The following is a 25,985-nucleotide window of genomic DNA, read 5'->3' on the forward strand; positions in this document are numbered from 1 at the left end:
GGATTGACACCTCGTTCGCAGAGGCAAACAATGCTTATGAATGCTGCGTGGCATGTTTGAAAACCGATGGATGTTTATTTTCGGGCTTCGTCACGACGAACCAGACAAAAGTCTGCGAAATCTTCACTGATGCTGAGGAGAAGACGTGTGATCCGCGCTCGAATCCTGCGTTCTTCAATAAGGTGGATTCGAGCCCTTATGGGGCGGTGTTGAGTAATGGGCCTTGTGGGACGATTACTGATGGGAGTAAGCAGCCGGCGAGTTAGTGGGGGTGTAGTGTGAGAGGCGCAGGTAATGGTCTTGGGGGAGGCTCGATGATGCCGCGGTTTGGTAGTTGATATTGATCACTATGTCGTATTATTGTATGCTTTCATTGAATTGCACAAGTTTATTGAGACATCTGCATTCTCCAGAAAAGATGCGGGGACCATACCCCTATGTCGGAGTTTCTTGGGATTTTCGGAACTTTTTTTTTCGCGTTTTCCGCGCGATCCCTTAGACTTCAACTATTGATAACTCTGCCAGTAAGAGCGTAAAAACAACAAACAAGAGACTCAAAAGAAGGTTAAAATAAGAGCCTTCTAATAAATCCAAAGTTCTATAATTTGAAGGTCTTTTAGTAGAGTTGTTAAAGAATCTATTATTGAAGCAGGCGCGAGGAACGCCTCAAAAATTTAGGTAGCAGAAGACAAATGTATTTATAACTTTATCAATAATACTTCAAATAAGTTGATTTTTATATAATTAAGAAGCGCTTAGCGTAAGCTTTTATTTCATATTTCGTTTACAAGTTTTGAATAGAAATTAGCTATATAATTTGCTTCGTAGTCTTTTTCAACCAAAGTAGCATAATCGATCAGATATCTTAACCAAAAGAGCTTCAAATTTGACAATCAAAGCTTTGTTTGAAAGTACTAATTGTTAGCTTTCTTTTGAGACCGCGTTTGTTATTTTTGAAGCTCTGGTCATAAAGTTATGAGTAGATTTGTCTTTGAGCTTTTCGCCGTTTGTGCCCTCGGAAAAAGTGCCGAAAATCCCAAGAAACTCCGACATAGGGGTAGTACTTCTTTTCTGCTTTCCTTCCTCAAGTAGTAACCGCTTCACTTCCTCGAAGTCCTTGCGATCAATGCAGCGATCACTCTCTGTAGGAGTTTGCTGACTGACGATTCCCACTTCCACGAAGATATCTAGCATTCGTGATAACCAAGGATGGTCGCTTTTCTCCCTAAATAGATGCATTTGTGATTTCCAGGGACGGTTGTTTTTCTCCCAAAATAGATCTTTTATCACATCAAGGAGGTAATAGCAACATTCCCTGCTTAATTCGGTATCTGTAGACAACAAAGACCATTTAAAAGACAGAGGTAAGGTACACCGGAGGTAATAGATTGACAGAAACCAACGGTTTGTCTCTTCTAGAGATGCATTTTTGGCGAGAAACCCCTGAGCTTTTTTGGTCATGCGATCGTCAAGAAGTCGATCAATCATTTGACGCGGTCCTATTTCCTTTAGGGTCTGTAGTGCCATTTCAAATTCATTGGCAACACACACTTCCTCATCCCACTCAAGTACGTTCGCGTAAGAAGCAAAATGTTCCATCATGAACCCTATTGGGTTGAGATTCAAAGTTTTTGTGTCCAGAGATCCAATTAGTTTCAACATATATTTAAAAATGAGACAAGTTCCGCCTTCAATATCGAGGTTGGGTATCCCTTCGCGAATTGCACTGCGGCCTTCATCACTGTGTACGAACTCCTTGACTGTTTGATGCATAAATTGCACAATTACTGCTGGCCCGTTCCCAACGGTCTCTGCTTCGAGAAGCCCCATGCATCGACTGGTCAATCGACGCTCCATTTGGTCTGGATTGTGCTTTGCTAGTTTCAAGACGGATTCCGTGCCATGGCACAGGCAGTGAGCAGCAGCGAGAAAGTCATACAGCCGAAATGGAGTCAAAGCGCATGAAGCGAGCTGAAACATCACGTATGCTTCGTATCTATTGTTCGCGAGGGATCGCGATGAACTCCGAGGGTAGCGACGCAGGGCTCTCTTATATAGATCTTCAAGTTCTGTGGGTATTGTTGATAGTAGAATGTCGAGCTCCTCAAGGGTGTCGCCCTCACAAAGCCCCTCGACAAGTTCATTGACGGCTAATTTAACCCATAGAAATACACCACGGGCGAGTTGGACAACACTCCCAACCAGGTTGGACAACTGTATATCGCCCTCGATCGGTTGGCTGGCGCACATCTCTTTCTGCAGTCTTCCATCTACGTAGTTGCGAATGTCATTTTCGGTGTGCTCGTGAATAGCGAATCCTGGACAGTCACGGAACGCGGTTCTGAAAACGTTTTCAGGACGTCCGGCGAGGATCAGCCGTACCCGAAACGTAGGGTTGTTAGTCAATTGAGCTATATCCATTAGGATATCGACTAGTTCTCTATAGCTCCCATTATGCTCATCAAGGGCGTCTACAAAAAGGCAGAGATTGACCTTAGAAGTCGATTTCTGCCCGATCGTCATCAAGACCTCTCGGAGTCTACTAAGCGTCCATTGGGACTTCCAAAACTTAATTGTAAACGGTTGAGCAACTGTTTCCCTGGCAAGTAAGTCGTAGATTACTGGAAATAATGATTGCTGTTGAGACAAGATCTGGTACAGGATGTTACACAGGAACCCTTCGCCTGACTTCTGCATACTCGTCCCGCGATCGTGGAAAAAGAATGAAGCGACGATCCAATGACTGTCACTATACTTTTGGAGTAACTGGAGAGTCAATGGCTGGCTGATAGCAAATTTCATCGCTGTAGATTTTCCAGAGCCTGGCTTTCCTTGGATCCAGAAGATGTTGTTGCGGCTCTTGCCTTCTAACCAGTCTGCCAATCCGATTTGAGGGTCGAAGATCCACGTGTAAGTTTGGTGATAGGCCACTTCTATACCTTCGAATCGAGCCTCAGCCTCAGCGAAGGAAAGGGACCTGAGACAAAGTTGCAGCTGCTTGTCAAATTTTGGACCATCCAGATTACCAGCTTCTTTTGTGGTTGACTGCACAATAGGAGCTTCTTCGACCCATCTCTGCAGGACGGAAGTTACTCTCTCAAACTTGATATCCTTGACAGATGAGAATTTTGCCATACTCCGATGATTTGCATATAGCGATCCTTGAGTCTCATGCAAATAACCAATGGCTGCAGATGCTGGTGTTACTATCATTCTACCCTTTGTAGGAAGCTCTTCTCGAAAGGAATGGACCTTGATTGAACTACTTGAAAGAACTTGCGTGAAGCTCCTCGATATCCGCTCCAGTATTTCGGAGTTGCTTTCTAGAGCGCTGAGCACTTGCAGATTGGGCTTCTGGAAGAATAGTTGTGAGATCTCGAAGAACTTTTTACCCAGAGAAGCAATGCTCGAGCCATGATGTGGGGTGCCCAAGAACATCACTCCTATAGATGCGGGTAGTATTTCACACAATGGTGCCTTTTCATTTTTCGAAAGGCTAAGCGCGTCTTTCACAACGATGCCGCCAAGACTATGGGCAATGAAAAGCAAAGGCTTCGATTTCCTGGCTTCCGTATTTCTCAACATGACAAGGTCAGCCAAAAGCGTCTCTGCGTGATGGAATATCGAAGCCTGAGAAGTCGCTGAAAACAATTGCTCGATTTGGACGTCATAGCCCCATGTCAAAACACGCGCATTGGGGAATACTTTGGGCAAGAGATCGCGAGGCCAGAATACCTCGTGGAACAAGTCCTTGCCTTTAGTCCATCGTTTCTTTCGAGGTGGTTTCTCGGCACCACTTTCGTCACTACTGTTGCAGAGAGCATTTGAATCGACGGGCTCCTCTCCGGAAACCCTATTTGGGACATTCAGAGACCACGACTTTTTAGCATGACCGAAAAGACCATGAACCAGTACAATACTGTCCCACTTTACATCAGCAAACTCTCTGTATCTGGTACCACTGACCATGGCCATTTCGATTCGCACTAAGGGACACATACTCAAGACCATGCTCTACGCCATCACCTGGTTCATAGACCACCGTCGGTCCGATACGATTGACTTGCATCTCGATTGCTTCATGGAAACGAGAGTTTGCGAGTCAATGTCAAACAGCAGACCATGGAAGCTCCCCGACCTATATGTATCCATCATACATCTTTAATGCGATACAGGTTAATGTATGTGAGTGGACTGATCAGGCTGAAGGAGCGGTCTAGACCCAGATTTCCCGGGTAATAGAACCTTTCGTCCACCGTAAAGATTATCTCCGCTAAAACCCGAGTCCCCTACAGTCACCTAGAACTGACTTGATACTCTTTCAGAAGCCTTCCCTTCCAGAGTGAGATCACCCGTCAAGTCTACCATCGCTCTTCCAGGAGAAAACACCAGAGGCTCTACTGGGGATCAAGCGCCGGCAGACACGAACCCACAATTTCCAGCGTATAGTCTCCAGATCTCATTTTGGGTTATCGATTAATCTGTGATGATACTATTGGCTTCGGTCCGATACTCAAGATCCTAGGACTTGCGAAGACGAAGGCGTGTCATCACCAGCGAAGGCTAAGTGCTGGATCTCTCGGGGCATGAAGAGATACTGGCATATGTTTATCGAACCTTGTAAGCCTTCTGTGCGTTTAAGATCCGAGGCTCTACTCCTCATGAAGCAAGGGCATGATCTATTCAATTGGGCTTCTCCTCGCGCGCGTGATCTAATGACACTCATGCTAAATACCTCTAAAGCAATATAAGCAGAATCTCAGGTATGTAATGTTTCTGACCTCAAATAAGCCGTTCGTAGAGTCATGATCAAGTCGCTGTTGGACCCAAGCATTCTTCATTTAATCTATCGCCTACCGACTTACAGGATTTCATCCACCCGCGCATTTTTCAAGAATCTTTGAATGAATCCTGTCGTCAAGATCAATTTTGTGTAAAAATACAACGAAAGAGCATCTCATTCCTGGCCAACAGGTGAAATCCCAACAATTGCCTAAGCCTGACCACATGTTATCAGGTTCGCAAATGAATTGTGTCTTTCATCCCTCGCACAATGCACAGAGCATAAAACACGACCTCGCATATTCCTCGAAACAATATGCAGCTGCCCCGCCTTCCCATGCACGTCTACGCGTGGCCCGAGGAAGTGCGAAAACAAGCGAGTCAATGAACAACGACCACGAAAATGTCCGAGCATGCACGAGGAAAGACGCTCAGGAACACTTACTCGATCTCACCTTAGATTTATCGCCAAGAGGAACCGGCGCTGCATGTCTGGGACAAAAGCGCTCTGCAAGGTACATTAGTCGACGCCATGCGCATCCAAAAAGGCAATTGGAGAAGCCTCGCCACGGTCATCTTCGGGGGGCGCAAATGCGGTGTGTGTGACCCCGCACACCCCCTCGTGAAGACCATGGGCCTTTAATATTCTGGGGGTGCCTGTCTGTGAATTGGACTTCTCTTCCTCAAGAGCCTCACAAATATCATCGATCAGCAACGATCAATAAACCCTCACCAATCCACCGCCCTCACACTCTCCAGCACAACAGCATACCCCACCACCCCATCTCCACCAAAAATGTCCCTCTCCCCCCAAAAACAAATCCAAAATGGCGCCATTGGCATCCAACCCCCCTCCTCCCCCTCCGCCATAGTCTTCAAAGACTACCTCTACATCTTCTACATCGGCGCCGGCGGCGACGGAATCTGGTACACCTGGTCCTACTACTCGCTCCTCCGCGGCCGCCAATTCACCGCCCCGATCCAAGTCTCCGCCCGAGCAGGCACGCCCATCCCCATAGCGCCCGCCACGCGCCCCGTCCCCGTCGTCTTCAACAACACGCTGTACCTCTTCTTCACCGCTTTGGGCGAAAAGGGGTTTTCGCTCTCTCTGACGACGTCGAAGGATGGGAGTCGCTGGACGCCCGCTGTGGACGTGAGTGGGGCGATTCCTGGGGCGTTGCCGGTTATGCCGGCCACCAACCCCGCCGCTACCGTGCATAAGGGCCATTTGTATCTCTTCTGGTGTACGCCCAGCACGGCGCCGCCGGATCGCAATGTCAATCGCTTGCAGTTCTCTGAGTTGGAGAATGGGAAGTGGGTCGGCGCTAATGATGTCCCCGCGGTGAATCTGGGCGTGAGGCCGTATACGTCGCCGGCTGTGGTGGATTTTAGGGGGCAGTTGCTCGTGTTTTATGATGGCAGTGGCGGGGATGGGACGTGGGTGACTTCGTACAATGGGGGGTATGGGCGCCTGTGATTTCGATGGCGCGGTTCCTCGGAGGCGTGCTCTATGGGGCGAGTACGTCGCCGGCGGCGTTCTTGACGGAGGATGCGGCGGAGTTGACGGTCTTGAGTGGGCCGGGCCCGCCGAATAATGGGTTGTGGTTCTCGAGTACGAGGGATGGGAAGAATTGGGAGGATGTTACGGATATTAGGAAGGAGGTTAGTTTGATTGGGTTGTTGCCGGGGAGTAGTTCTAGTGGGGTGTATTATCATACCAGGCCGTATGTTTTCTGGACGGGGATTGGGGAGGCGGGGTTGTGGTATTCGAGGGGCGCGAAGAGGACGAAGAGTGTGGGGGTGGTGAGGGAGATTGATGATGCAGAGGTGGACTGTGGTGGAGAAGATATGATGAAGCAGGGTTTGATGGGTGTGGAGGGTGGGGAAATGATGAGTGAGATGAGGTGGATGCAGGGTGGTCAGCTTTCACGGAGGGATTGGTTGAAGACGGTTGGGAAGGTGTTTTTGGCTGTCATTGCGCTTGTGATGGTGTCGGTCTTCTGGAATGTGGTTTTGTGATGAGGACCGGTGTGGTCAGGTCAAGGGTTTTTTGGTTTCGAGAAGACTGCAAAAATTGCGTTGGGCGACGATGAAGGGTTTGCGATCTGTTGCAGCGGTAATGGTCGATGCTGTATCGATAAATAGTACACGGGAGTTTTCATGACTCACTACGTCGATGCGGATTGAATTTGTTCGTTGTTCTTACATATCATCTGCTCACCGGCGAATAATTCCAATGGAACACGGCAATACTCACATTGAATATCTGTGTGGGCATTTCTTGTATACCATGAGAAAACTTCTGTGACGAACACAGTCTTCCGAGGCCTCCACCTTTTCACATACATGTACGTCATGTAAAAGATCTTGCCCTAATCAGTAATTATTCAAATCTCACGTCGAAAAATTGGGTATTGAGGTTTCATATATGAGGTACTCAACGCCTAACTCTGAATGGCCGACGCCTTTCGACCCTCCCCTGTAGATATGACCCTGCATCATGTCAAGGTGGTACCAAAACTTGATGCCCCATAGGTGGAAATGGGAAGTAAGAAGGGGAGCTCCACTTTCAGGGTATAGAAAGACCCTCCTTGCTATTTCCTTTTGCTTCTTCGCCTTAGCATTGTTGGAGACACTGTGGGCATTGTCGCAACAACACCGATCGCGAGCGAAGATGGCGTTCCAGCCACGAAGAACTCTCTTCAGTCATTGACGATTTCATATGGAGCTCGGTTACGCGCGACCGCGATAGTTGATGCTGCAGGAATAACTGGCACGTTGCTGATATCTGATGTTGATCATTAATACATACACTCTCGACTATAATACATTATTGTAGATCAAGTCCTGCGATATCCTCAATTCAGAGCGCTGCTCTTCACTGTAAAGTTCTACCAGAACTATGGCACCTTTCGACTGCAAAATTCCCAGCATTTTGCAACTGTGCTTAGGATGTACCCATACCGCCGGCCAAGGGCCCTGTATTTCCTGCGACGTCTACTACAGTGGAGTTAATAGGACCAGACAGTCCACTCGACTGTGCTGCAGGTGGAGCTCCCTGAACCCCTGTGCTTCCGCCGGATTGACCCTGACTCGCGAGATAATCTTGTTCGACTTTCGCAATGACATCGGGCGAGTAATCATTCTCACCGAGCCCCTTGGAAGCAGGAAGGCCCTGTCTGACCATGGTAGCCGCTGCTTCACACTTGTCCTGAGGAGCGTCAGGATGCGACGTGCAAACATCTGTTCTGTATTCAAGAGTTAGGATATTCGTTTACCGCAACAGTCTTATAAACAAAATGGGCGAGGTGAATGCATGTCAGAAGACTTACGCGACCGCGATGGCCCCTGGTCCAGCCCCGTTGCCAGCCCGGCATGCCATCCAGCAGTCTCCACAGTAGCCGGCGTCAATTTCTCCTGTTTCGTAGATGCAAGCCTGTGCAGATCAAGGATTAGTCTGTCATTCTTTGGAAAAGTGCAGATTTGAAGGGACTCACGGCTACCATCTCCGGGCCCATGACTTCGGCAAAGAGGCATCCTGTAAATATGGCTACGCAGGCAGCTGAACAAACGACACAGGGATTAATCCACGGTATACTTTGGATAGTTGGTGTGGTGGACTGAGGTCTGGCGGAGACTCCTAATAGAGTGATTAGGCAGGCTAGGCCTATTGTAAAGTACATGATTGTGTATTGATGAGTTGAACAGTTCGTTAATGGGTAGCAGGACGCTCGAACTGGTTGGAACAATCGATCGGATGAAGCCGAGGTGTTTGATGAGGAAGTCGACGTCTTTTATATTTGGGAGCACTGCCGTGCGGTCTACCTTTCGTAGAGCAGTTCCATCTACTTATGAAACTCAGGTTGACGAGGCAGGCTTCGCTGTGTTGAAACTTGAGATGTGATTTTTAGATATCTGCATGCTGAAACGAGAGTACCATCCCGTGGCAAGGCGGACTTCACAATCCCATATTACATGACCGATAGCGGTACATCGATGCTCATAACTCATACCACAGCTACGGTTTCAGCTTGATCCATCGATATAGCCGCAGGCCGAAACGTGCCGGCCACGGACCAAGGCTTATCACAATAAGATTAGGTCTGGAAGCCAAGGCCGGTCGTCCAACCTCTTTGACATTTGTAATGCTCCATGAAATCGGCATCCATCTGTGTAGGGACCGTAAGGTTCTTGTGGCCCACTGCTTGGCATTCGGACGGGCGGTGACAAAGGAGATCCATCCCTGCGACAGTCCAAGTAGAAGCAAATTGCACAGCACTACAAACCAGCTCCGAGATGTAGCTGTTCCTAGTAAATGTCCGATACAGCGTGACCAGCCGCTTTGTGCCTGCATTTCGCGGGTCTAAATATCGTCGCAGCTGTACTGACACGTGAGAACCCGTTGTCGGCGCATGTCGCTAAAAGCGTTTCACACCCTTACCCTGATGGCATGAGGCTGACAATGGGATTTTGAGATTGCCCTTCCTTGTATGAGCACATTGTCATAGCGTGTCCTGCTGCGACACCTAGCAATGCAATGAGACTGCAGAAATGCACAGGTTTAGGGGTGGCCTCGGCGGATGGCGATTCGGATCGGATTTTTGTTGTTCCGAGACCGTACTTTTTGGGCGAGATTTTCTCTCGTAGCTGGCCATTAACAAAGTATCCCCTTGCCTCTTCGCCTCATTCATGTTCAAGCCATAGGTCTTTTCTATCACATGTCTCAATGCAGTCGCCACCGTCCTCGCAAACACCGCATCATCAATGTAGTCTGAGGAGTCAAATACTTCGATATTACTCCCCTGAAGACCCACTTTGACAGCATCAAACAACGTTTCAACAGCCTCCTTATCAGCGAAGGAACAGTTGAAACGATGAATTTCGGGAAGCCAATCGGGAGGCACGTCGCTCGAGGAACAATAGCTCGGCTTCTGCGGCGTGCGGAAAATTCCCACCGTTGAACTGATCGATAGACGATTTCGGGCAGATTTTGAGACTACTAGTATGTCTTACCAGTAGAAAGTCGATATGATTCATGCGGCACATGAGATAGACCTAAGAACGACGCCGTATGTCTTCGATAAGGATGAGGGGATAAGAATGACGAAAGCCGGCGCAGATGTTATCGTTGTGCATTTGGGTCCGACCCCGGGAGGAAGCATTGGCTCGGGGGAAACAATGGGTCTGGACGATGCAGTGAGGACAACATAGAAGAACACAGATGCTTGTGTGAAGATCAGAGATGATGTTATCCTGCTAGTGCATGGCAGTCCGGTCTCAGGTCACCATGCTTTTCAATTATGATTCTGGTGATGCGCCTGCTATAGGCCAAGAAGAGGCTGACATGCAGGATGATACAAAGTACGTGCTAGAAAGGGTGAACGGTTTGCATGGGTTCTTCGGGTCAAGGAGCATTGAACGTTTGCCGGTTGAGCAAGCAATCGAGCAGAATGCCGAGGCATCGAAAGCCCTGTCTATATGACCAGGCCAGTGACCCAATGTCACATCACTTACCGTCCTCCACAAGTCAACCCGCGAGACCCCCCAAGGCTCTATCTGAATGCGGGTTGTGTCGCCACCAGCAACGCCGTAGGCTAGAACAACCTGCAGGTCATTTTCATCGTTACAATGCGAGGATATCAAAGCCAAGATCAGCGCAAACTAATGACTCCACAATCTCAATAACAAGGAACAAGGCGTAGCAGACCTTTACTTCACACATACCTGGTGAGTATACCTCGCGACCATCCGATGTCATTTCAAATGTCAACAAGGCTGAAATGAGTTGATAAGAGGCAAACAGGGCAAACATCTAGCCTGAAATGGCAGGATCAACATTCCAGAGGACGCGCAAGCGTGAGTGTCACTGCTGATTTCAAAGTGATCGGCCATCACTCGGTCAAACATGCCACAGATCAAACCCACCACCTGGCGGACTTAAGGCATCCAATATGGAGACAAGGCTGGAAGGAGCGGAGCGGAGCGACGACACGCGGGGTTTCAGGCATTCCCGCCGCACGGACTAGACGTTCCTTAGGTACTCTGCGGGTTCTCGCAAGATGTCATAGCTTCTGTGGTTGGGTTGGTGGCACGACCTCAGCCTCTTTGGACTCAGCAATATAGAAACGTTCCAATTGCTCCCAACGTTCTTCTCGCCATCTGATTATGTGCGCAGAGACTATATTCTCGCAACGGTTCTTTGGATTGGGCTAATCGTACACGCAGACCGCACATTCCAGATCGCTTGCCGCGGACAATCTGGCGGGCTTGTTACTCGTGGATTTAACAAGTATTACGGTAGTGCTTACTTCGACATTCCCTCGCGCAGCAAGGCTGATCCTTCCGGGGTTTATGAAATAGATGGACTTCTAGCTGAAAGAGCTTGACTTCGGGCAATTGCACTAATCCCGCTCTAACTCATGCTAGTGACGAAGTAGAGGCTCATCTTAACCACATGCGAACAAAGCACCGCTCATCGTTCCTGCATATGGCATCGCGCAAAATCCTTCCGCACACAGCCGCACGAAAAGCCCGGTGCGTTGTTCTATTTTCATTCGTGGAGCCAGCGCTGGTGTTGAGGTCACGAGTATGCTATAGCACCAACGCCTCAAATCAGATAGGCCAGCACCAATGGCAAGCGCGTTGCAGATGGAGCCTCACACTGCCATGTGGCCGATAGGATTGAATGCAAGAAACATGCAGGAAAGAGGCACAAGATTAAGCCGATCCATCCAAATCCTTCGGAACTCCAGACTTTGGGTCCCACAAGAGCGTACCCTTCCCCCAGATTTCACAACAGCTTATTCTTATTTATGCTCTCTTGAATCTTTGGGTGCAAGGATTGAACGTAGATTGATTCAGGAACATTGTTGCAAGGCTGAAGTCAATACATCCTGAGGATCCCTCACGACAAAGGCAGTGTGTGGTTCTCGCGAGCAGTGCTTTGAAACAAATTCGAGGCTTTGACACAAGTCAAGCGTTCCACGGCTTTTATCACCATCATCAACATGCGATGGTGACGATGCGGGGTCAAGATTTTAGATTGCTCTAATTAAACGGCATCAACACCTCCAACAGCGAAACAACACTTCCACCATTAGTATTCCCCAGCTTAAGGACAGTATATTGCTTCCATAACAACATCTTACACAACAAGAAGCTCTCATCCATCAATCTTCCATCCATCGCTCTTGGCTGGTGTCAAGATCTCTACGCTTGAAAACGACACGAAGGCGTGCTAATGGCTCCCACATTGTTTGCGCGTGATGACTCCGGAGCTAAGCACTGGAATGGTTCATGGAAACATGACCTGCCTATTGACGGTTATGTGTTGGAGTCATGGAGCCAGGGTTTCCTCGTCGGTGCTCTGGTCATGATGATCGGTATAACGATCGCGAACATGACAAAGGTCCTTCTTCACAAACTCATTCTTGTCGAAGTACGTTCAAGGTCAGTCCTCCAACAGGAACAGTAACTGACATGCTATCTACAGCTCATGCTTGCCATCTTTCATGGAACCTTCTGTTTCATGAATTTCGCGGGATATGGATGGTATCTATCCTCGACTGCAACGTTGCTCTACTCTTCGCTTTACTTGCACGACATCATCGCATGGATTAAGATTAAGCCTTTTCTCTCGCCAAAATATAGCATGGCATTCATCATCTCATTCCTGCTCACCACCCCTTACTGGATTCTGGAAACTTACAGCAACTTTGCGTTTTTCAATAATGAGCATCCTCTGTTCCTAAAAACGCGTCCACTTGAGATACTCTTCCGGTACGTTTGACTTCACCAAGGCGTTGCGCGACTTTGAATGCCTCGGCCTGGCTGACAGTTTACGTAGCGATCCCTGGTGGGTCTTCACCGCCATCAATCTTCTCTACAATATCAAAAAGCGATACAACTTTGGCTTCGTGCAACTCTTCAAACTCAGCCCACGTTTCGCAGTGGTCCTTGCCTCTATGTTCATATCGATCGTGTTTTGCGTTGTAGATGTCCTATACGCTACTATAGGTTTTGGCGCTATCGTCGGCATCAATCCATACTGGAAGGTACAGATCCTAGTATTCGGAATAGTGATGATCGCTTACTTTATCTTAGTTCTCGCTCGTATTCAAATGCTTCTGCGACATTATCATCCTTGACGACTTCCGATCAGCCTTGGAAAAGATACGACATGCAGCAATGCGTCGCGCCAGCGAGGACCAGACTCAGATGGCCTACATTAGTGGTGGTCAGAAGCCATATCGTGGGAAACGCAGCATGTCAAACCCCCTCGGGAACCACGTCAGCATCAAGAGCGCGGCCAACACTTATCCGAAACATCAGCCTCAGGACACTAGAGAAATGAGGGGATCGGATTCGAGTGGAAAGCCTCTTCATATCAGAATCGACACTGAAGATAAAGATAAGATCTACATTCAGACGGATCTTACCACGAGTCTTGATAGTCGCCAGTCTTGAACGGATCTAAAATCTATTACGACCGTGTCATTCCACGAAAAGGTGGAACAATCTCTCTTCCGGTTGCGTACATACGAATTGTGACATTGGCCAGATGGGTATTTCATACCCGACCCCCCACGATCGAATCGCAGTAGAAGGAGTAATACAGATTCTCAGACCGGCCCCTTTCTATCCGCACTGGCTGCAACCCAATACCATGACAACAGTTGAACACCAAAGACTCTTGCAGAGTACTCACTGCAGCCTGACTGCCAATGAATTTCCGATCACGCAACACAGACACGATGGCTGGTTCCTTCATACACGCGCATCCTATGTCTCGCAAATACGGGCCGAGACCTATTGATGACAAGGCGACCCACCATGAAACATTCCGAAAATAGGCAAGTACATTTCAACCCGAGAAGAGCTGCAAGATTTGTTGAGACATCCCCCTCACACAGAATTGTATATATCACAATCATTCTTGAGATGCCAGCAGGCTCTCACAACCAAAACATCCCCATCGTCCCTTGCTTGTGACTGCGCAATCATGACCGTCCCCCGTTTCCTCAAGGCCGCGCTCTGCATATCGTTCTACCCACTTCTAACCCGCTCCGTCCCCGTCGAGCCTTTCCTAGGAAACGGAACGTAAGCCCTCCCTCCCCGCCCCCGCCCCGACCCACTCCACCTCATCCACAACGATCCTCACTAACCCCCCTCCCCTTTACTTAGCGCATTCTACGAAGCCATAACCCCCAACATCTCCCTCCCCATCACCACCCCCATGCCGGCCGACCTCAAACCCTCGATCCAAGTCTACACCTCCCGCCTACGCTCCTCCACCTTTCTCGCCGGCGAGCTCTTCCACACCTACCTCTCCATCCTCTGCCAACTGTGGGAAATCCCCGAAGTCGAGCTCATCCAGCCCGGCCACCCGCTCCGCTTCACCAGCTCCGAATTCAATAACGTGGCTTTGACGTTCCAGCCGGTGGCAAATCCGCCTGTTATCATGACAACGGTGCAGGCTGCGTGGGCGGTGCTCGAGATCCTGGATGAGGGGATTTTGACGGTGAAGAGGGATGTGAGGGACTGGGGGACGTGGGATTGGGAGGTTGGGAGTAGTGAGAGGGGGTTGTATGGGGAGGTTGTCACTGATGCCGTTGGTGGTGGTCAGGCGGTGGTGGGGGGCGGGAATGAGACGCAGCAGGCGCAGCAGGCCGGTGGGGATGGGAACACAGGCGATTTGTGGCAATCCCTCTCCACCCCGCCCAAAATACCTCTTTCCCTTCCCGCGAGCGCAAGCGTCTTCACGCTCGCGGACGGTGACCCCCTCCCTTTCCCTCACCAACACAACCCTTCCCCCACCCCCCAGCCTAAGCAACGGCATAACAATAACATACCACTTCCCGACCCCCGACCCGTCCTTCATCCTCCCCTACCCCACCATCTTCTACCACTTCCGCACGTTCCTGCTCTACACCCTCGCCTCCGACTCCAGCGCCGACATCGGCGTTCGCTGGCCGCGCGGGACGAGGTTGACCCCTGATGTCGCGCGTACTAAGGTGGATGGGTATATGAGGGTGTTGATACAATCGGGGCCCCGACCAACCCAAGGCCAAGGGGAAGGGGAAGGGGAAGGAGGGGAAGGGGGGAAGGGGAAGGAGGAGGGGAGGGGGCAGACTTCAGGGGAACTCGTATGAGTTTCAAAGAGGTCGCGGACGGATTGAGGATGATTTTGGCGGGCGTGGTCAGGAGGGCTGAGGCGAGGCAAGCGGCGGGGCAAGGCGCGCCGTGGATTGCGTTCACGGCTGTTATGTGGAAAGATGGGGTGGCGGTTTTGGATATGGGGATTAAGCGAGCTTTGGGGGATGAGGGAGGGGGAGGGGGAGGGGTGGTGAGTGCGTGATTGATGATGGGAGGGGGGATGTAACGGCCCAGGGAGGATGGGGTTTTTTATGTACATCTATCATTAATGCCACGACGATCATGTGGACAACGCTTTTATAGAAACGGGCGCAACATCGCCCACATCAGTAGCAGTCCCAGAACAGGGCTGATCGAGTACTGATGGGACGCTGCACCGGCAAATACCTGAGAGCCATTGCTTGAAGCCTTCAGATCTTCCTTGATCAGATCCGCGCCCTTCTCCGCTATCGCATACGTCAATGTACCAGTATTGCCCCGCACATGAAGGGGGACGATGCTGGCGTCTATAACGCGCACATTGTTGGTGCCATACACTTTCAGTCGCGGGTCCAGCACGCCGCCTTTATCTCTTGGTAGCATGGGCACAGAGCCGACAACGTGCCAACCAGTGATGAATCCCGCATTGATATAATCTCGAATTGAGGTATCGTTCAAAATCTGTACGTCGCCAGTGAGAACGGTGCCATCGCCCTGCAGATGATTCGACATAGGCTTCGTCTCGGCGACGTTGTGCTGCCAAAGTACCAAGTCCTTTAACATCTCAAAGTCGAGAGGGTGCGAGAGATATCGCGGGTCGAAATCTGGGTAGACTGTTGGGTCGGCGGATTTGATGTGGATCCACCCGCGGGAGAATGGGTGGGTAGCGAAGCCGCCTAGCCAGACTGATTTGTTTTCTTTCCCAGGTGGAGGTTTGGCCCCAAAGCCGCCCAGGACGCCTGTCTGCAGTGATGATTGATTCGGGTCTGTAACCTTCTTGGCCGTGAGATCTAGTTGCTCCTTTAGGCCAGGCCGAAGTCCTTCGGCCGACCCGTTGTACAGTTTCTGCACCGTGTCGCTTGGTCGATCTTTTTGGTCTGTGGGTAGAATTTGTGGCCAGGAAAGCTGCGCGGTCTGGGAGACACCGGACGCGAGAATGCCTGTGTGATTTTGCTCGTAGACGCTTGTCCAGTATTGCAATTGAGTGTCGTTGAAGAATTGGTCAAACGTGATCTCGCCTTCGTTCGGAATGAACGTCACCCCGCATTGAGGATGATCCTGGAAGTTCTCGCCAACATTTGGATTGTCAATCTTCACCTCGATGCCATACTTGGTAAGGATGTTGGGGTCTCCAATCCCAGAAAGCTCCAATATTTGTGGTGAGTTCATTGTGCCGCCACTGAGGATGACTTCCTTGGTCGCATTGGCGATATAGGATTGACCGTTGACGGAGAAGTTAAGTCCAGTCGCGGTCAACTTGTCCGCCTGAGCGCCATCAAACACAATATTACTCACAAGAGCATTGGTGATCACGTGCAAGTTCGGTCTGTTTGCGACAGGTTCCCAATAAGCATTCGCAGCAAAGCTTCGCTGCGCAGTCCCAAGCGTCATCACCATTGGATTTGTGTACCCGCCTAAAGACACTCCGTCTCTGGGGTCTCCATTGGCATACAATCCAAGACTTGTTAAGGTCGGTGTCCAAGCCAATTGAAAGTTCGAATAGTAAGGCGCAAGCGAGTCATTGATTGGACCTCCATGGCCATGCACGGCTTCATTTACAAAATGGTCTATCTCGAAGGTGTCGCCATCCAAAGTGGAAGATTCGAGCGATGGCGGCGTCCCTTGAAAGTTCTCAAACTTCGCATAGTACGGTTTGATAGATTCGTAATTCCAGCCAGGATTCCCCAATGTCTCCCAGTCGTCGAAGTCTGCCTTTGACGCAAACGTGGTCTGCATGTAATTGATTCCGCTAGAGCCGCCCAGCATTTTACCACGTGCTTGTGGCACAGGTAAGCCAGCTAAGGCTTCCTAGGGAAGTCAGCCTGTGGTAACCAAACTGCAAATCCACACGTACCTGCGGTAGGCTGGTATAGTTCCAGTCATATTCTGGATCGCCTTGAACATCAAACATGTACAAGGGCGTCAGTACTTTGGTGTCATTCGTCTTGTCATTTCCAGCTTCGATGACTCCTACAGTGATTTCTGGTAATTCTGTCAAGCGATTTGCAAGCACCAGCCCTGCAGTGCCCCCACCCGCAATAAGATAGTCATAGCTAATCGACGTGAAGCTCTCGGGGGTGGCCAAGGATGCCATTTCGAGAGGATAGGCGAGAAGGAAGTATGCATCCTGCTCGACAGAAGATGGGAGTCGTTAATGTTCGCGTCAATTTAGAATTTCCGCTTGTAAGAGCTTTCTCACAAAAGGCAAGCATTGGCAATGATCGTAGCGGGTAAGTATCTAGTAGGCTCAAAGAATTCGGGTAAATTGTCCATTTGCGAGATACTGCGGGGATGAATCTGGTGGCGGGGGCTGTTCTATGGATCGTCAACGCGCTCGAATAGACGAGCGAGTCGGAAGGCTAGCTTGAGCTTAGAACCACGGCGATTCCGCTGGTCAGGGCCACAGAAAAGTCAATTCATCCAGGGAAATCGGTATTTCCTGCCCCAGCCCCCAATTACATCATATCGAAGACGACCAAGTTCCAGCGTGGCAAGCTTTGGAAAGGCTGGTTCCGCTGCCCTGTGATTGGCGCTGCGCCAAGAAAGTCGTGTGGTTCTCGTCGGAGTTAACAAAACTCCGAACTTAATTCATGGAAATCTCAATTCGATTATTCCATCTTCAACCTGCGAAATATGTAGCCGTCAATCGTGACAAGGCGCACGAGCTAGTCATATTATTCGGTCAAAACCAATTAACAAGTGCGAAAGTTTCCCCTCCTCCTCCACCAAATCTTCACCAAGCCTGCACTTCAGATGTACCTGCACTTCAGATGTATCTAGATGAAGTCATCCAGAATGAAGCCAATGACCTACCTTCACCGGACAATTTCTTCATCATCAAACCCAGCCCCGACCAGAGAGCAATTTGCGCTCAATGACACATTCCAATAGATAGTACCCCTCAGCAATGACATCTAGATGGCAGAGGCCATCAATAACAACAAACCGCTGTCTTTCAAGCGTAGTGGTGGTACCAAAGCCTTCCATCTGACCCCGAACACAAAGATTGCGCATGTGAAGCATATCTTGTCACTGGCTTAAAAATACGTCTTGATGGGTGCTCGCATCGAGATACATATTAAGGGTTGGAAGAAAGAAAATACTAAGCTGACTGCGCACTGGGCTTTGCACAATCTTTTGGACTTACGACCTGAAATCATGCTGGCTGGAATGCCCGGGGGAACGAAGATGTTCGTCGAACCCTGCGTAGATATGTCCGCTCGGGAGCTTAGAAACACCATGTGAGCAATGGAGTCTCACCTTCGCTCCCCCACCAAACGCCACCACGTTTGGTTCGGGCGGACCCTATGGGGATGACGGAAAGTTGAATGGGATATCCTTGGAACGTAGTGGAAGACATACCCAATGTCTGGGACTTTCGTGTCGCGTTAATTGCATACTGAGCGGCGAGGGCCATTTCAATCTTCGACCCCCAAATTTTGGCCAACGAATCACATCAGGATTAGAGACACACAGGTTCTTAAGTGCAGAAGAAGTCAGAAGACGTCCCGGCTTCAACCTTCTTCCCCACAATGATCAGCGAGTCTAGATGAGTCAGTGCATTGAGTGCGGGGAAGCTTGGTCGTAGAGGAGGGGCATGCCTTGGCCCTCGAATCTATTTGAGACTTCAGCAGAACGTTACAACGAGCCAAAGCCATTTTGTTCACGTTGTTGAGCTTCGTTACCTTGACCCTATTTCGACTTGGCAGCAAAAGACTATCATACCAAAAATGCCTATTCCAACAGAAGTCGTTGGTTCTCTACCAAGACCAGAGTGTAAGCCATCACGGTTGCATTTCATTCTAGAACACCAAGCGAGAAATTCTGGCTGAACGGTACCAGATCTGCAAAAGGCTTACACAGACTATGATGCTGGGTCCATCGACAAAGACTCCCTAGTCGCTGCGCAAGACAAGGCCGCCGAAGACTCCGTGAAAAAGATGGCGCAAACAGGAGAAACCTTGCTTTCAGACGGAGAGCAACGTGCTTCGTCATTTGCAACTTACCCTATCATCGATACGCTCGGTGGCGCAGGCTTAGCCTCCAATCTGGCGGCCGACGGTCAATACTTCGCCATCTTCGACGATGGCCATCACAGACAGTTACCGAGGTTGACAAGCGGCCCATTGAAATACAAAACGTATGCCTACGATAATTTCAGGAAAAGCGCGCCGTATGCAGAAGGCACAGGCCACGCGATGAAGACAGCAGTCATCGCCCCAAGCATGCTCTACTTACTTTATCCGCTCAATGGTACTGTAGAAGGGTACAGCAAGGAGGACTTTGTCAAGGATCTCGTAAACGAATGCGGGAAGGACATTCGCGGGTGCTTCTCAGCTGGCGCAAAACGGGTGTCTATTGACTTCACAGAGGGTCGTCTGGCGAGCAAGAACGACCCCCGAAATCCATGGACAGGGGCAGAGCTCTTGAAGACCTTTGTCGACTTGAATAATGAGGTATTGGACCGCTTCTCCGCAAAAGAGCGCGAGAACATCGGCATTCATACCTGTCCTGGCGGCGACTGCGACTCCGTCCACTCAGGCGAGGTGCCTTACTCTAATCTCCTCCCTTCACTATTCGCAATGAATGCAGGATACTTCCTGATCCAACTCGCCTCCGAGAAGGACAAAAGCAGCATCTACAAGCAGATCGGCGAGAGTATTCGGCGTGACGCCAACGGGGTGAAGCAGGTCGCTTTCATCGGAGTCACGAACCCGCTGAATCCGAAAGTCGAGACAGCGGAGGATGTTGCGGCGGATCTTGTTGAGGCCAGCAAGTATATTGCGAAGGATCAATTAGGGGCGACGGATGATTGTGGGTTCAGCCCTTTCAGTATTGATGTGAAGCCGAAGCATGGGAGCCCTGACTTTGCGAGGGATGTCGCTATGCAGAAAATCAAGGCAAGGGTGGAGGGGGCGAGGTTGGCAAGTGAGAAGTTGGGTATTTGATCTGGGCAGACAACCACACGGTCATTAATTTGGGAGATGAAAAGATAGGTTGACTGGACCTCAATTTGATGTTACCTGTGAGGCTAATTATCGGAGATGCAGTATGGAATGATACGGTCTTAATGAAAGCATCGTTGCGATTTCATGTCTTGCATGGTGTACCTTATTTCCATGACTGAACGCAACCTCATCAATTGCCGTACATTAGCTACTCCACTTGTTCGAGTTGAGCTTCACGCAGAACCGTGATATCATGCAAAAGAAAGTCCGACCTTCGTGATTGCGCAAGGCTCATTTTGCTGATGTCACGACGCTCTCACAATCTTGATCTCGAAACGGCCCGATTGCTGTCTCACATTCACGGCTGAAGGCTTCCATGCCGTGTGGAATCGTAAGGCTCTCATCTCGCAGATGATCGAGAACATCTAGATTCGAGAAACGGAGTCTAGCCTTTGGTGTGAACGCTGATTTCAGTGGAGGTTACAGTCTCATAGACCTACGTCTCAGCTGAAGTTGTGGTAGCGACTGATAGGTCGCACTTCAATTACAGAGCGCTCCAACGCAGCAGGATGATTCGCGAAATCATTGGAAGCTCTGCAAATTACAGACGAACCGCCAGGTACAATCTAACAGCTTCAACGGCGGATGCACTAATTGAATTCTAGATCTAAGTCTACACCGACTTCGATATTCCGAAGAACCTTCGATCAAATTATGGCGTAATTGGCCAACCGCGTTCCTGTGCCGCAAAAGCGAACGAGCCTCAGGAGTGGATCGCATATATGTGGCGGCTCAACCGGGATAATTCTGTACCTCTAAGCGCACACCATCATCTAAAGATGGATCTAGTTTCTACCGGCTCATCTTCCTTCGCACGCGTTTCTCGGCTGATTTGCTATGCAGATGGCTCCTACCAGCCGTGTTCCTCTCCTCAAGGCTCTTCTCCGGTTGGACATCTCAGACTCGTTTTCAGCCTGAGCAGCATGCTCATCTGTGATTGATCGTTCTTCCAGAACACTTCTCCACGTGCTAACCACATGTCGGAAAGCTTGTTTCGCATCGCAATATCGCCCGTCCCGTCAATGTGCTTCCTGCGAAGGCCTTAACGGCGTGTTCGGACCCATGGGCCGTTTTACTTATGCTCCGCACTCTCCACTCCACAATTGCTTTGATCCTCTGGGGAACTTTTATGACGTGACGGCCGCCTTTCCTCCTCACGAGTATGAGCGCACTCTGACAATCTAGGAATCACAATGGCAGTACTACCACGGGGCACAAATGGAGGCATTGAACGAGGACCTTTGCCTCCAAATACACCTCGAACGGCAATCCTGGTCGCAATGTTGACGCTGGCAATCTACATGGCCGTGCTCGTAGACATCAAAGTACTCTCCACCTTCAAACGGCGCAACACGCTCTACTTCTGGTCCATTCTAATCACATCCTGTGGAATCGTCAGCCACTCCACCGGCATAATTCTCAAATGGTTCGTCGGCAGCTGTCCATGGGAAGTCAACACCGCCTTCGCCTCCTTCGGCTGGTGGGGCATGGTGACCGGCCAATCCCTAGTCCTCTACTCGCGCCTGCACATCGTCGTGCGGGACCAGCGCGTCCTCCGCGGCGTGCTCATCATGATAATCACAGACTTCATCCTCTTCCAATTCGTAACCACAGTCCTCACCTTCGGCAGCAACCAGCCGAACCCAGGGCTGTGGCTCAAAATCTACAACATCTACGAACGCATCCAACTGATCGTCTTCACCTTGCAAGAACTCACCATCTCCATCATCTACATTCGGGCAGCGCTCAAGATCCTCCTCCCCAGCGACCCGACCGAGATCCGGCACACGAAGAAATTCCTCATCTATCTCAACATCCTCTGCATCGTGCTCGACATCGCCTTCGTCTGCGAAGTCTACTCGGGCGAATGGGTGTACAAAACGGGCACGCAATCGCTCGCCTACGCCATCAAACTGACCATCGAATTCGTCGTGCTCAACAAACTCATGGACGTCTACCGCCTCGGTCCCGGCGCATGTACTGCCTGCCGGCGCAAAATCAACCCCAATTCGCAGCAGTATCAGCACTCGAATCGGTCCGTCGATGGGAAGCGCCCGACTATTACCCGAGGGAGTAGTTCGCAGGGGATTATTGCTGGATGGCCACGCTCGAAGCCGAAGGGTGCGGAGCGGCTTGGGCCGTTTGAGGAGGAGGAATTGAAGGGTGTGGATGTGGGGAAGGGGGTTACGAGATCGCATGTGAAAGCTGCGCCGTCGGATGGGGGGGTTAAGGAGGGGGATATTATGATTGTGACGGATATGATCTCGTCGAGCGAGGCGTCGAATGAGGGGAAGCAGAATGGTAGGTGAGGGTTCTGTAAAGTATCGTGGTGGCAGGTTTTGTTTTGGATTATCATAGCGTGTATTTGCATGTGAACTCGATGTGTATAATGAAAGACGTCGGATTGATGACTGGCTTCTCGCTCTGCTTTACATCGACAGTGCATGAGAGACTTCAGAAATCCGGCAAAATCAGAGATTGGTGATTCCGTCGAGGATCAAGACAAGCTCTCCTAATGATGTTTAGGAAGTGAAGTAATCGTCAGGCTCTTCATTTCGCGATTCAGGTAGCTGAATGTGATCCCTACTCTTGCATGTAGAGAACAACACCCATATCCTCCACACGACTACACTTCAAGCGATACAATCAACAACACCCAGCCCGTTCGGCCATTCAAGAAAAGAATTCAACATCAGCATTATAATCCCCAAACCCCCAAACCACCAAATCTACAAAAGCCCCCTTTGTACACCAACCCCCACCCCCTCACCCACACAATCATACACCCTCCCCCCATCACGAAGTCTGCGCCGTATCCGGTTTCGCCACAGCCGGCTGCCCCCGGGTCTCGCACTTCTACTATCCGCACTAGCACAAGTACCCTCATACGCCCCCTGTCCCAAAAATTGGCTCGGACACGGCGCGGGCTCAAAACTAACAACAACATTGCCTGCAACACACAACGTCAGCCCCTCCCCACCCCTCCCACCAAATAAAAAGAAAGAAGAAGAAAGAAAAAAACTCACCCCACCCCTCCGGCCCAACCTCCAAATCAAAATGCGCCCTATACCCGAACCGATTGGGGACGGTACACCACTGCTCATTCCCCTGAGCCGGGCACGAATTCGTCACCATAACCACCACCGTCTCGCCCTTGTGGCTGGCTTGGATTCCGCAGGAATCCTCGTCGCAGGGGGAAGGCCCGTGTTGGTGAGTTTGAAACACGTGCCGCAGCCTTCGCCTTTGTAGTCTTGCCCGTACACAGCCGCGGAGGGCGCCGCGGTCGTGAAGCCGGTGGCGCCGTTCTGCCAGACGCCTTTGCAGCCGCAGGCGGAGCCGGAGTCGGCGGTTGCGGGACCGTAGGCCTAAGGGGGTGAGGTTAGGGGGTTTGTGGGGCGGAAGGGAGGAAAGAGGGGGGGGGGGGGGGGGGGAGGGGGAGGGAACGTACAGTAGTTGTGGCCAAGTTCGGCGCTTTCAATGGGAGTGGATATTTGCCCCCATCCGCCCCTGTGGCTGTATACGGCACGATCTCCTTACTCTGCAAGAATTGGAAGCTGCCTCCACCCGCGGCTTCTCCGGCCAACGCCGCTCCAGTCTCGTTGGTCGTGCCGGCGCCGACTTGTTGGATGCCGCCCTCGGTGGCGCCAGATGTGCCGAGCGTTGTGCCACCCCCAGCACCATTGGCCGCGGTTGACGTCCCGCCGGTTTGCAGGAAGGATTTGTAGTTGGTGGGATTATGCACGCCGCCGGGCTGAACGGAGGATGAGGCGCTCGCTGGGGCGGCACCGCTGGGCGAGGCGTCTTCGGTTTCGCATTCGTCGGATTCTTCGGTTTCGTCGTCGCCGGTAGTAGTGGTACCAGAGCCGGAGCCAGAGCCAGAAGTATCTACAGCTTGGGCGCTCTTCTCCTGAGTGCCAGCTCCAGCCCCGCCGCTACCTCCTGCACCACCAGTCGTGTTCTGCGCCAGGAATGATGAAAAGTCCGCGGTACGACCGGTATTGTCTCCAGCAGCAGATTGACTTGGTGATGGGATGGCGGCGGGACTTGCTGCTTGGGACCCTCCACCTCCAGCACCACTAGCTTGAGCGCTTTTATCTCCACCGTCGCCCCCGCCACCGCCGCTACCACCGTCCAAGCATTGTGAGTAATCTGTGAAGGCACTTGTGAGCCTGTGAAGCCTAGCAAATATTGGTGGGGTAGACTCACAAGGATTCTGCACCTGGCACGTCCATCCTGGTGTGATGCAATTAGTGCCTCCTGTCCAGCCTTGGCCTCCGCACTGGTCCCATCGGTTTTGTTGGGCGAGTACAGAACAGGTGTAGGTGAGCAAGGCTGCGATAAGGGCGGCGATCTTCATGATGAGAGGGCTGATGAGCTCGGTATATTCAATGTGCAGTAAAGGGATGTATCACAAGTGCTTCTTTTGAAAATCAAAGACTCTGAAAATGAACGTGGTAGAGATGAATCAATCAATCAATCAAACAATCGAAAGAGCGAAGCCCCTCTCAAAGGGAAGCAAAGAACCAGCTTTCTCCCTCTATTCTCAACAACAACGAAGTACAGGCAAGTACTCAAGAGAAAGACAAGCAAAACCCAAGTCCGGCCGTGGGGGATCCGACCTTTTCTTACTTGCATGCATGGTCGCATCCCCCCTGACCCTTCCACCCTCCCCCTCTCCCCTCTCCCCTACTACCTCAATCCCATCCTTGCAGATGATCCTAAATCGGTCTCTCATCCCACATGATAATGTCGCTAAAACACCAGACGACTCTGCGGAACGGATGAAACCAACCAGCCGTGCGCCAATCAGAAGGCAGGCAAAGGTATGAACGGGGGCATGAAACAGCGTTCAGGATGCATCCATGTCTTACCTTCAGACAGCATGAGACGCTTTGGACCCCACCTTCCATGGACCCGGGCGGCTGACCTTGCCGATTAAGTTGACTTTGGTAGATGCTGTCGAGACGCAAATCTTGATGATAGCTCAAGGTTTGTGCGTGGAAGTATATTGCTCGTGGCTTGGCTTGCACTAGCAATCGTGGACTGCGATGTTGTCTTTGTCGATATAGTTCCAGCAATTTTCACATTGGTCGTACAGAGTCAATCGGTGTGTGCGGCTCTCTTCCCGTTCGTTTCATATATGAGGGGAGGGAGAAGGACATGTAGGCCGCTGTATAAGATTACGAGTCGATCATCAGCGCTTAGGAATCACATCCCTCATTCACCTGGCGCAGGATAAGAGTAGCAGCATACAAAAATAACCTCTGCAATGGGAAATTCATGAGCTTGTCCTTAGCAAGCTATCAATGTTGAAGTTTCGTATTCTGTTGTGCTTTGTAGAGGCGATCTTTTTGATCGGATTACCAGATCGACATTTCCGACACGGCGTTGTGAAAGGGTCAAATCGATTCAACGCCCTTCAATCGCGAGCTGCTCGCCACGGGCATTGCTGCTGACTATGGGGAATTTGCCATCCTGATAAGGACTTGTGTGTGTACTAAAAAGAGGGAATCTTTCCCCCCCTGATATTACAGTAATTGTACCATGTATCGACGTTCAACGTTGCCCTGGCCACACAAGCAATAGTGCCGTTAAAGTAATCAATATCCCGACGCACATTATCGGATTTTCTTTCATCCCGTGTCCCACGCGTGCTCTCCTCTTCACAAGTAGCCCAGCGAAGTAGCTAGAGCGTAATCAACGGCACATCATACACTCATCGCTTGTATGCTACCGGTCCCAGAAATGGCTGGAGTCGAGCGGAAACACGGTCCAAGATCCGAGACATCTCGAGTCCTTCCTCAGAGTCCCCACTAACCATTTTTGAGGCTTCGGCGAACA

At 50.5% G+C, this 25,985-nt stretch overlaps 8 protein-coding genes across 8 annotated transcripts; 5 read left to right on the forward strand and 3 right to left on the reverse strand.

Annotated features, from left to right (window-relative positions):
• Window positions 1-921: 921 nt before the first annotated feature.
• Window positions 922-3,975, reverse strand: KY384_006749 (uncharacterized protein; the record flags this gene model as incomplete). The annotated part of the gene is made up of 2 exons (XM_044815242.1): window positions 922-1,331; window positions 1,404-3,975. 2 exons carry the CDS (start codon window positions 3,973-3,975, stop codon window positions 922-924), a joined length of 2,982 nt encoding a protein of 993 aa, XP_044667116.1.
• Window positions 3,976-5,578: 1,603 nt separating this feature from the next.
• Window positions 5,579-6,259, forward strand: KY384_006750 (uncharacterized protein; the record flags this gene model as incomplete). The annotated part of the gene is made up of 1 exon (XM_044815243.1): window positions 5,579-6,259. The coding sequence occupies one exon, from the start codon at window positions 5,579-5,581 to the stop codon at window positions 6,257-6,259; it is 681 nt and encodes a 226-aa protein (XP_044667117.1).
• A 5-nt stretch (window positions 6,260-6,264) lies between these two features.
• Window positions 6,265-6,801, forward strand: KY384_006751 (uncharacterized protein; the record flags this gene model as incomplete). The annotated part of the gene is made up of 1 exon (XM_044815244.1): window positions 6,265-6,801. The coding sequence occupies one exon, from the start codon at window positions 6,265-6,267 to the stop codon at window positions 6,799-6,801; it is 537 nt and encodes a 178-aa protein (XP_044667118.1).
• Window positions 6,802-12,022: 5,221 nt separating this feature from the next.
• KY384_006752 (uncharacterized protein) lies at window positions 12,023-13,248 on the forward strand (the record flags this gene model as incomplete). Its single annotated transcript, XM_044815245.1, has 4 exons — window positions 12,023-12,220; window positions 12,275-12,561; window positions 12,620-12,836; window positions 12,886-13,248. The coding sequence occupies 4 exons, from the start codon at window positions 12,023-12,025 to the stop codon at window positions 13,246-13,248; spliced, it is 1,065 nt and encodes a 354-aa protein (XP_044667119.1).
• A 1,986-nt stretch (window positions 13,249-15,234) lies between these two features.
• KY384_006753 (uncharacterized protein) lies at window positions 15,235-17,230 on the reverse strand (the record flags this gene model as incomplete). Its single annotated transcript, XM_044815246.1, has 2 exons — window positions 15,235-16,944; window positions 16,991-17,230. The coding sequence occupies 2 exons, from the start codon at window positions 17,228-17,230 to the stop codon at window positions 15,235-15,237; spliced, it is 1,950 nt and encodes a 649-aa protein (XP_044667120.1).
• A 1,636-nt stretch (window positions 17,231-18,866) lies between these two features.
• Window positions 18,867-20,084, forward strand: KY384_006754 (uncharacterized protein; the record flags this gene model as incomplete). The annotated part of the gene is made up of 2 exons (XM_044815247.1): window positions 18,867-18,912; window positions 18,979-20,084. 2 exons carry the CDS (start codon window positions 18,867-18,869, stop codon window positions 20,082-20,084), a joined length of 1,152 nt encoding a protein of 383 aa, XP_044667121.1.
• A 1,253-nt stretch (window positions 20,085-21,337) lies between these two features.
• KY384_006755 (uncharacterized protein) lies at window positions 21,338-22,453 on the forward strand (the record flags this gene model as incomplete). Its single annotated transcript, XM_044815248.1, has 1 exon — window positions 21,338-22,453. The coding sequence occupies one exon, from the start codon at window positions 21,338-21,340 to the stop codon at window positions 22,451-22,453; it is 1,116 nt and encodes a 371-aa protein (XP_044667122.1).
• An 819-nt stretch (window positions 22,454-23,272) lies between these two features.
• On the reverse strand, window positions 23,273-24,501 carry KY384_006756 (uncharacterized protein; the record flags this gene model as incomplete). Its single annotated transcript, XM_044815249.1, has 2 exons — window positions 23,273-23,509; window positions 23,593-24,501. The coding sequence occupies 2 exons, from the start codon at window positions 24,499-24,501 to the stop codon at window positions 23,273-23,275; spliced, it is 1,146 nt and encodes a 381-aa protein (XP_044667123.1).
• Between the last annotated feature and the right edge of the window lie 1,484 nt (window positions 24,502-25,985).

The sequence above is a fragment of the Bacidia gigantensis genome (assembly GCF_019456465.1).
Source record: "Bacidia gigantensis strain McMullin 20006 chromosome Unknown contig_255, whole genome shotgun sequence".
In the NCBI taxonomy this organism is placed as follows: domain Eukaryota; kingdom Fungi; phylum Ascomycota; class Lecanoromycetes; order Lecanorales; family Ramalinaceae; genus Bacidia; species Bacidia gigantensis.